Source organism: Drosophila albomicans, chromosome 2L, assembly GCF_009650485.2.
Source record: "Drosophila albomicans strain 15112-1751.03 chromosome 2L, ASM965048v2, whole genome shotgun sequence".
NCBI lineage: Eukaryota > Metazoa > Arthropoda > Insecta > Diptera > Drosophilidae > Drosophila > Drosophila albomicans.
Window position 1 is genome coordinate 4,913,085 of NC_047628.2, and position 9,243 is coordinate 4,922,327.

The 9,243-nt window shown below is 40.3% G+C and overlaps 3 protein-coding genes across 5 annotated transcripts; 2 read left to right on the top strand and 1 right to left on the bottom strand.

Annotated features, from left to right (window-relative positions):
- Positions 1-44: 44 nt before the first annotated feature.
- On the bottom strand, positions 45-4,392 carry LOC117565057 (protein pigeon). Of its 3 annotated transcripts, none has more exons than XM_034244005.2 (9): positions 4,237-4,392; positions 3,774-4,178; positions 3,417-3,718; positions 1,724-2,902; positions 1,430-1,662; positions 1,156-1,370; positions 872-1,096; positions 595-774; positions 378-477 (listed from the first exon to the last, which is right to left on the bottom strand). In XM_034244005.2, the coding sequence occupies exons 1-8, from the start codon at positions 4,298-4,300 to the stop codon at positions 644-646; spliced, it is 2,754 nt and encodes a 917-aa protein (XP_034099896.1). In that variant the 5' UTR covers positions 4,301-4,392; the 3' UTR covers positions 378-477; positions 595-643. The 3 variants fall into 3 exon arrangements, with proteins under 3 accessions (XP_034099895.1, XP_034099896.1, XP_034099897.1); XM_034244006.2 differs by having other exon boundaries at positions 416-477; positions 599-774; XM_034244004.2 differs by lacking the exon at positions 595-774 and having other exon boundaries at positions 45-477; positions 4,237-4,391.
- A 473-nt stretch (positions 4,393-4,865) lies between these two features.
- LOC117563557 (tubulin gamma-2 chain) lies at positions 4,866-6,951 on the top strand. The gene is made up of 5 exons (XM_034241937.2): positions 4,866-4,984; positions 5,041-5,243; positions 5,312-5,902; positions 5,966-6,581; positions 6,645-6,951. Exons 1-4 carry the CDS (start codon positions 4,936-4,938, stop codon positions 6,485-6,487), a joined length of 1,365 nt encoding a protein of 454 aa, XP_034097828.1. The 5' UTR covers positions 4,866-4,935; the 3' UTR covers positions 6,488-6,581; positions 6,645-6,951.
- A 79-nt stretch (positions 6,952-7,030) lies between these two features.
- Positions 7,031-7,433, top strand: LOC117565358 (male-specific sperm protein Mst84Dd). Its single transcript, XM_034244419.2, has 2 exons — positions 7,031-7,163; positions 7,254-7,433. Exon 2 carries the CDS (start codon positions 7,272-7,274, stop codon positions 7,410-7,412), a length of 141 nt encoding a protein of 46 aa, XP_034100310.1. The 5' UTR covers positions 7,031-7,163; positions 7,254-7,271; the 3' UTR covers positions 7,413-7,433.
- The last annotated feature ends 1,810 nt before the right edge of the window (positions 7,434-9,243 follow it).

The following is a 9,243-nucleotide window of genomic DNA, read 5'->3' on the forward strand; positions in this document are numbered from 1 at the left end:
TGGCTTCAACGTAAATTAAATAAAAATACATTAAATTCATTTTGGCATCATCGTTTATTTTCTATGGAAACTGCAATACAAACAGCTGCACATTTTACTTAATTTAGACACAGAGTTGAAATAAATTATATACACAAGCAAGATATGAATACACTTAACACTGAGACAATATGACAATCACAATGATTGGCTTAATAGTAATCCGTTTGCATTAGACTCTTGGCTTTCTAGACCATTTGTTGACATTTGACACATAAACATACATAAATATAAATAATACATTTAATATACTCTCCGTTGACAATAGGAAATGGGTTTAAGGATTTTAATAAATACACTACTCGCTAACTTTAAGCAGCTCCATGGAACTCAGCGTTGTTTCAATTAACAAATTGTAGTCCAATTCATTTAGACTCGCTTTGGCTGTTAGCAGATCAAGGAATGAGTTCAATGGCGACAAAGTTTCCGCGGTGAGATCTATAAAAAGAAAACCCATAAAAATGTGAGAGGAAAAAATAAATTTATATATTTCAAACAAAGATGAGATGAGAAACAACCACAAGTGACAAACAGACACACAGATAAACTGCTTACCAACCATAAGATTGGTCGAAGTAGACCACAGGATCACAGGATAGCAGAATCACGATCGCCATGAGGCAGATCGCTGCACACAAACAACGCGTAAGATGCTTAAAACGGCTGTGGTTAAAATAATAAGCAGAAAAACCAAAAGCAACGAATGACAAACGACCATCGTGGGTTTTCTCAGTGCTAATTTGATGCGTCCATCGGATGATGATAATAATGGTGAAATGAAATCAAATGAAATGAAAATGAAGTGTAGCTATCCCTGAGCCCTATAGCTTACCGCTTCTAGTGTGCATACGTGACTGCTGTGAGACGCAACCGGAGCCTCGACGTTGTGGCTGTTCTTGGTGTTGACCCGACAATATATTCGCGGCGTGCTCCCGTCCTCGAATCATTAAACTATCCGGATGTTGCCAACACTTCAGCAAGCGTTGTGCCCGCTGCTTGGGCAGCGCCGAAAGCAATGATAATTTACGCTCAGTGCCCAGCGGCGAATCCTCAATATCTATAAACCATAAGGATTAACAAGATTGTACATTCTAAGAATTTCAGTCGACAACAAACCATAGACAATGCCCTTCATGACATCCACTTGCAGCTCAAAGACATGGTTCTCTACGTACTGCAGAAACATGTCGTAGTCCAAAGCGCGATAGCCCAAATAAGTAAAGAACGAGGAGAAACCCTCAGGCAGCGGAAAAGCAATTGTTTCCACCGCCAAGCAATATCGTTCCAGTATGAGAAAGAGCGAGTGCTGCTGATTGGCCGACATCTGATCACTATACATTCAACAGCAATTAGTAAACATTAATAGGGAAAAGATTAAGCTTAAGCTTACATCAACTGAAAACCTCGCAGTGTCTCAAGTCGTGCATCCAAACCTGCGGCTCGACAGACAAGAGAGCAAAGAGCACGTGACAACTCCAACTGAGCAGAGACAAACTGCGAGGCAACTGCATGTACATGAGCTGGAGCCTGTGAGCGCTCAAAGAAGGTTTCCTTCAGCCAACGGAAGCCCGAGTGCGGCTTCGACGAGTGCTTAACTAGATGCACGCTCAACTCGCGCAAATACTACAAACGAAAGGGAAAATGGATAATCACAAAAGACATGAATGAGAATCAGTTTACGCACCACAGAGATGACGTGCTCCTGCTTGCTGGCCGTGCAGCCCTCCTGCTCAATGAAGGGCAGCACCTCGTTGCTAAAGGGAAAGGCGCTCCCGCTGCTGTAGTCCCCAAAGCCGCCACTGCCCGTATCCGGTGTCATGGGCGTGGTGCAAGGTGACAGCGCTTCTGGCTGATAACAGGCCAGACTGAATATAAGTTTCTCTGTCACCTGCTCGGCGGTGAAACGCGGCTGCTCCTGTTTAGCAGACTCATTCAGTAGCTCCCACAACCGAGTCCAAATATCGGTGCGATATGGCGATAGTCGCTGCTGTGGTGACAACAGCATCATGCTCGTATTGTGCAGCGCCTCATGCGACAGTCCAACGTTGATGTCTGCCACACGTGCCTGAATGGGTCGTGTGGCAACAGCGGTGGTCAGCGGCAGCAGGCGCAACAGTGGCTTTGCCTCCTCGGGCAAACCACGCACTGCAGCCGCATAGCTGCCGGCAATGAGCGCCTCCTTGAGCAACGCCACCGTGTCCAGCGAAAGAGGTCGCTCCAGAATGCTGCTAAGCAGCTCGGCCAGCACATCCATGTCTGTGGAGTGTATCAGAAAGTAGTGTATAATGCTGATACGATTGTCCAGCGAGTTGTCATTGCGAAACGTATCTATGAGATGCGCTCTCGGCACATTGAGCGACACCAGATCCAAGGTGGCAGCATCGTAAGCCAAAGAACCCCATTTACGCAATGGCACCAGGTGAGTGACGTCGGGACTGCGCGTGTTGACTGACGGGCACACAATGTGGCAGCACGGTTCGTGCTGCAAACCCACATCTAGTAGATGCACAAAGAATGCCGACGAAACCAGCAGATGATGGGCACCCTGCATTGCAAAAGTGGGACGTAGCAAACGCGCCTTTTGCCATGGCACGCCTGGCATGACGCAGTGCACCACGCAACCGTGATGCAGCAGCGACACCGAGTAGGCGAAGTGTACGTCCTGCTGCTTCGAGGACTCTTGCATTTGCTGTGGCTGATAAAGGTAATAATGGCACACAAAAAACATGCCTGAGCTATCGGCCAGAATGATCAGATTCAGCGAACTGTCATGGACTCGCAATGGCACGGCATCATCGTCATAGCGTGGCGCCTCCTCGCTGTCCCTAGTAGGCAGCTTGGGCAGGTTAAGGGGAATGTTGAGCTGTGAAAATAAAAAAACAAATACTTTGTAATTACAATTAGTCAATGTAAACAATTACATTACATTACAATTTAAATGAACGTAGAATATATTCATAACTCTAAAATTATGTAAGTAAAATTAATATCCTTTTTGATACATTGTAAAATTCTGAACGGTTTTTTTGTATAGTCAAAGTTTTCTTTTCATTGGTCTCTGACTGTTCATAAAATTTTAAATCCTGGGTCTGTTTCAGATGATTCTCTATCACGGTGTAACATTATCTCAATCTGAATTGTGAAAAAGGCACATCGAAAAACATGAAAGAGTGTTAGCAAGCACTTATCATTACTACACGATTTGAGAGCTAGATGTAGTTAAGACTGCCAATTTGAAGGTACAAATAATTAAATGTGGGTCGAGAAAACCAAATGCTATATGAACATCATCAGCATATGCATCGATTAATTTATGATAAATGGCTAAAAAGAATGGTAGTATATACCACTCATACCACTTCCCCAACGATACTGACCACTGTTTCCGTTGGCTGCTTCTCGTTGAATTGGAATGCAGATAGTGTTGGACTTAAAGCAGGTGCCGCCTGCTCGCCACTCTGCTCCCGCTCGTCTAGCAAGCTCAAGCTGACCGCCTTGGGCTTAAGGTGTATGTAGTACAATGCCTGACACTCAGCATCCCACTGGGCCCAGCTGAAGTTCTTAGCCAGCGTTTCATGTGTCAGGATACTGGTATCCAAGTGCCAGGCGCTGCCTTCGACACTGCCCGTTTGTGTAGTTGTTGAGCTCTGCTTGACTGTGCAGCTGTACTGTTTGATGGCTGCAATGCAGTGCATTGTTAGTCAGATTCGGAAGAGTTTTCCTATAATACCTACAGTCCTCGTGGGTGAGCACCAGCAGCTTGTCCTGCCAGCAGGTGCGTGTTGCACTCTCCACACGCCACAGAAACTGTGTCATGATTTGTCGTGAGGATGGCTCCGCACTTAGAGGTATTGGTGTGCCGCCCTCGCTGCTACGCACCTCCACAACGAAGGCCTCATAAAGTTGAGACGACGACTTGACCACATACGACAACAAAGTGATGCTGCTGTTGATGCTCGCCTGGATTATTTCCACGCAACCTGGCAGCGTTCTTAGCACGCGCAGTTGCTTCTTCGTAGCATGAAAGTGGCCAATGCAGGTTTCTCGCTTGTCGGGTTCATCAAGGAATTCGAATATCCACGAAGTCAGCAACGAACCATCCTGCTCCTGACCTAAAATACGCCATTCGTTGGCCTTTTCTGCACAACACAAACTTTAATTTTATTTTAGTTCTCTCTCTAGGCCTAAAGTACTTGCCTGTGAAGCCCTGGGCGGCAAGTAGACCGCAGAAGTTCGCAGCCAAGTTTTCCTGGCGCAGCATGTTTAATTTAATTTAAACAATTTAAAAACAATCTTACCGTTGCTGCATCGCAAGTGCAACACACCGTTCGATAAATCAATAAATATCACAATCACATTGGCAACGCGACTCACAGCTGTTAAAAATACCGACATATCCCAAGCTATCGATAAAATTATCGTACTAATTTGCAGGCACTCATCGATATAATTTCATTTGTGGTCATCCTTTATGGCGATAGAGGGCGCCAGAGGCAAGTATCGATAGCTTTACTCAACCGGTCTTTTTTTTCATTAACCGCAATAGGTTAAACGTTTAACGATAAAGTATTTACCTATCAACCTTCGTCCTAACTAAATTTGTACGATAATAGAATTTCTGTTTTAGACAGAATTCTTATCACTGGCACAAGAGCACTCCAATATAAAGAAAAAATTTAGATAGCATCTGAAATTTTTACTATTCTTAGATACACCGGTAGGTGCTTGAAATAAGCCGCCTTTTTATGCGCCATTTAAAATATACCAATATACCACATCAACTGACGATGTATCCCCAATCGATGTATCGAGCTATCGATACGGCTAACACATGATAAAAGCACCGTTACAGTTCTTGAAAGACCATAAAACGAATAAGAATAAAGCGAAAATAACATGCCAAGTGAAATAATTACATTGCAATTAGGCCAATGCGGCAACCAGAGTAAGCAATACATGATTTTAAGCTAATGGCAACAAGTTATCAAACAATCCATGCAGTTGGCTTCGAGTTTTGGAAGCGCCTTTGCCTAGAACATGGCATTTCCCCCGAAGGCGTTCTCGAGGACTTTGCTGCCGATGGCCACGATCACAAGGATATTTTTTTCTATCAGGCAGATGACAACCATTATATACCACGTGCTGTTCTACTTGATTTGGAGCCTCGCGTCATTCACAACATTATGAGCTCACCCTATGCCAAGGTAAGCTTAATCGAGACCCACATCCATACATCGACTATAACCATGCAGAGATTAATTTTCGAATGCAGCTCTACAATCCGGAGAATGTTTATTTGTCGAAGCATGGCGGCGGCGCTGGCAACAACTGGGCATCTGGCTTTAGCCAGGGCGAAAAGGTCCAAGAGGAAGTCTTTGATATTTTGGATCGCGAGGCCGATGGCAGTGACTCTCTGGAAGGCTTTGTGCTTTGTCATTCCATAGCGGGAGGAACTGGCTCAGGCATGGGATCGTATCTGCTGGAAAGATTGTCAGATCGATTTCCCAAGAAGCTAATACAAACGTATAGCGTGTTTCCCAATCAGGACGAGATCAGCGACGTTGTTGTGCAGCCCTATAACTCGATACTGACGTTAAAGCGACTCACCAAGTGCGCCGACAGTGTTGTTGTGTTGGACAACACAGCTTTGAATCGGATTGCCACCGAGCGGCTTCACATACAAACTCCCACATTCACACAGATCAACAATCTGGTGTCCACGATCATGAGCGTGAGCACCAGCACCTTACGTTATCCTTCGTATATGAATAACAATCTTATTGGACTGACGGCACCTTTGATTCCGACTCCACAACTGCACTTTTTGATGACAGGCTACACCCCATTGATCACTGATCACGAGGTGAGTTTGAAGGAGTTTGAGAGAATTCAATGCTAAGCTTATTGCTTTTCAATTTAAATCTAGACAAAAACAAATGTGCGCAAGACAACAGTTCTAGACGTTATGCGTCGTCTACTGCAGCCAAAAAACATGATGGTGTCTTCGACAGCCGACAAGAGTCACTGCTACATCTCCATTCTTAACATAATCCAAGGCGAGGTAGATCCGACCCAAGTGCACAAGTCACTGCAACGCATTAGGGAGCGAAAGCTGGCCCAGTTTATACCCTGGGCTCCGGCTAGCATCCAGGTGGCATTGTCAAGAAGTTCACCCTATGTGCAGTCGGCGCACAAAGTGTCTGGTCTGATGATGGCTAATAACACGGGCATCAGTGCTCTCTTCAATCGAGCTCTTCTCCAGTATGACAAGCTGAGAAAGCGCAATGCATTTCTTGAACAATTCAGGCGTGAGGCCATCTTCCAGGATGATCTAAACGAACTGGATTTGGCCCGCGATACTGTTGACAGCCTAATACAGGAATACGTGGCCGCTACTAAAATGGACTACAGAAACTGGAGTCCCGATGCCAACGGTGTGAAGCCATAAAAATTCTAGTAGGCTGTGCCTGCTTCTTTATATATTGTAGCCTTCCATTTATTTTTAACTTTTAGCTGTATCTGTACACATATTTCGGATCTTGGTAAGTTTTTACACTCCTATGAATATGGAATCATAATTAATGACATTTCTCATCGCACATTAGGCCTACTGCCATTCAAAATGTCCCTCAAGGGATTCACAACTTTCGTAAAGCATTATCTCTATTGTGGAGTCCGTCGAACCATCGAGATTTATGGATTTTTACTTGGCGTGCAAATCTAATATCGAATTCGGCATGGCAGTAATTATAAACATGTTTTTAAAATCCGGCCAATAAATTTAGCGATAAAATGAAAACACTAAAAACATTCCCATCTACAACAAAAAAGAAAACTTTAAACTTAAAGATAAACTGCATATCTACTGGTTAGCAACAATAAATGAATATATATAAATTATTAAAATAAAAATCATATTAATTTTCCTAACTGATTACATTTAAGTAGGCTTTGAAAACATTTTTCGAGAACCTCAGTTCTCGATCATATCCTTAGATTCATTTCTGGCCTTAAATTTGTGTAGTTCACACAGTGTTCAAAAAGTTTACATTATTATTTTGTTTTCTTTTTTCAAATTGTATCATTTCGAATTTTTGGATTTGGCGCTTTTTTCGTCGAATTAGGTATTTAAACTGAAGAAAGCAAATTGTATCAATTTTTTTTACTAAAACCAACGTAAGTCAATCACCGCTTTTTGATCATCTTTTTCTAAGTCTAAATTCATTAAGAATATGTGTTGCGGACCTGCTGGTTGTTGCCCATCCTGTGGACCTCCATGTGGCGGACCTTATTGCAAGCCGTGCTGTGTTGAAATGTGTTTTTCGCCGTGTACACCTGCATATTTGCAATGCTCTTATTGCTGTGGCTGTTGAGAGAAAAGATTATATATCAATGGAAGATATAGGATATATATATATATTTCGTTAAAAAAAAATTTCAATGAGGAGAAATGAGTATTTTAATAACTTAACGATAACAAAATAATAATGTAAAACCAAAAAAAAAAACCATATCAGTGTGCCTTTTATTTTTGTTTTGATAAATATCTGATGCGATTTTTTTAATTTAGGCATTTGACACAATAACTATATGAATATATCCACACACACTTGTTTTTAACAAATATGAAATTAATATCGAGAGTGGAAAATCAATACAATTAAGATTTCCTCTGACTCAACACTAATTGCGTTTGCAAACTTTGTAAACAAATTAAAAATAAATTGTAAGGTAGGATTTTGAACAATTAAATTAATTAGTTTGGGGAAAACATTTTTACATATTAACTCTAAAACGGTCGATTTATTTAGCAGAAGATGTGAACTCAAAAGCAATCTAATAAATAAGTGAAGTGATCCGTGAGTTATTTCGTGGTTATTCCATGGCTCATTCTCTATTGATGACAAATAATCTCCATTCCGCTGTGAATTTGCTAAACACAAACATTGCGTCCTATCATCTTTGTAATTGGCCGATCCATTACAACATTCACATAAATCATAACTAAAATGATTTATAATTAAAATTATAAGGTTCATTAAATTAAATATTAATCTAAAAACGTATGGAGATGTGATTTGTTTTAATTACTATTGATATTTCGTCAAAAAATTTTCAAGTAACTTGGTTTATATTTGCTCAATATAATTTATTTAACGCTCAAATTAATGCTACATATTTCACAAATATTTTTTCATAACCTTCCACATTAGTATTCGACTTAGCAATTTCATCATATTTGTAATGAATGTACATACATATATGCAATAATTTGATCCACTATTTAAATTTTACTAAACGTCAAACGAAACGATATGCGTATTTTCAATATGATTTCCTTTGTTTATTTTTTGGAAAATAACATTTTAAATTTATTTATAACGTGTGTTGCATTTAGAATGCAAGTTTCCATTCCAATGTAAATATTTTTGTAACTTTTCATATCGTTATATATGGATATTTCGAGTACCATCGCAAAAATGCTGCGGCTCTTAGCAAATTTGATTTCAATCGTAATATATATAAGTATAAGTATATTTTTAAAAAGTGCTCATGTAAATACATAGTTAGAAAAGTCCAGTGTATAAAACGACAATTGATCAAATATAGCCAGTTTGAAAAGCAAAATAAGAGTAAAAACATATCCAAAAAAACAAACCGTTTAAAATTTCGGTGAAAATTGATTAGCCCTGGAAAATGTGCACATAAATACTCGTATAACTTTAAAATCCGCTAATTGTAAGGTACCAAGTTTGGGGTATTTTATGAGAATATCAGCTAGGTATTCCCCGCATTTTATCTATTTTTAAATTAAGCTCCGAAAGAAACTATTTCCAAATGTATTTATGCAGATCTTTAAATTTTCTAAGATTTTTGGGGTTTTTTAATTTGCACATTTTAATGGTCAGTCAGTTAGCCCAATCAAATTTCTAATTTTTGGAAGGGTAGGGCAAACGTATTTGAGTGTTTAATTGTAGTCTAGTACATAGTGCCAATTTGAAGATATGAGCTGAGTATGCAGAATATTTGATGTTGTATTTTAGGGTATTATTTTAATAATGCTATCTAGAATGTCGCTTACATACATATGTTTCGAAACTATGGCAGCTAAAACCCAGTTTAAACTAATATTTTGTTTGTAGACGTCTATGAACTTAATCATTCATTGTTAAAAAAAAAAAAACAACAACATAACTGTTTCTG

What these genes read in the sequence shown, in the direction of transcription:
- LOC117563557 (XM_034241937.2), top strand. Translation starts at nt 4,936, where the DNA reads ATGCCAAGTGAAATAATTACATTGCAATTAGGCCAATGCGGCAACCAG. An exon ending in AGGCCAATGCGGCAACCAGA is followed by an intron (nt 4,985 to 5,040) that starts GTAAGCAATACA and finishes CAATCCATGCAG; the next exon opens with TTGGCTTCGAGTTTTGGAAG. An exon ending in TGAGCTCACCCTATGCCAAG is followed by an intron (nt 5,244 to 5,311) that starts GTAAGCTTAATC and finishes TTTCGAATGCAG; the next exon opens with CTCTACAATCCGGAGAATGT.
- LOC117565057 (XM_034244004.2), bottom strand. Translation starts at nt 4,300, where the DNA reads ATGCTGCGCCAGGAAAACTTGGCTGCGAACTTCTGCGGTCTACTTGCC. An exon ending in CTGCGAGGTTTTCAGTTGAT is followed by an intron (nt 1,371 to 1,429) that starts GTAAGCTTAAGC and finishes TTGAATGTATAG; the next exon opens with TGATCAGATGTCGGCCAATC. An exon ending in ACGTATGCACACTAGAAGCG is followed by an intron (nt 478 to 871) that starts GTAAGCTATAGG and finishes TTCTTTTTATAG; the next exon opens with ATCTCACCGCGGAAACTTTG.
- LOC117565358 (XM_034244419.2), top strand. Translation starts at nt 7,272, where the DNA reads ATGTGTTGCGGACCTGCTGGTTGTTGCCCATCCTGTGGACCTCCATGT.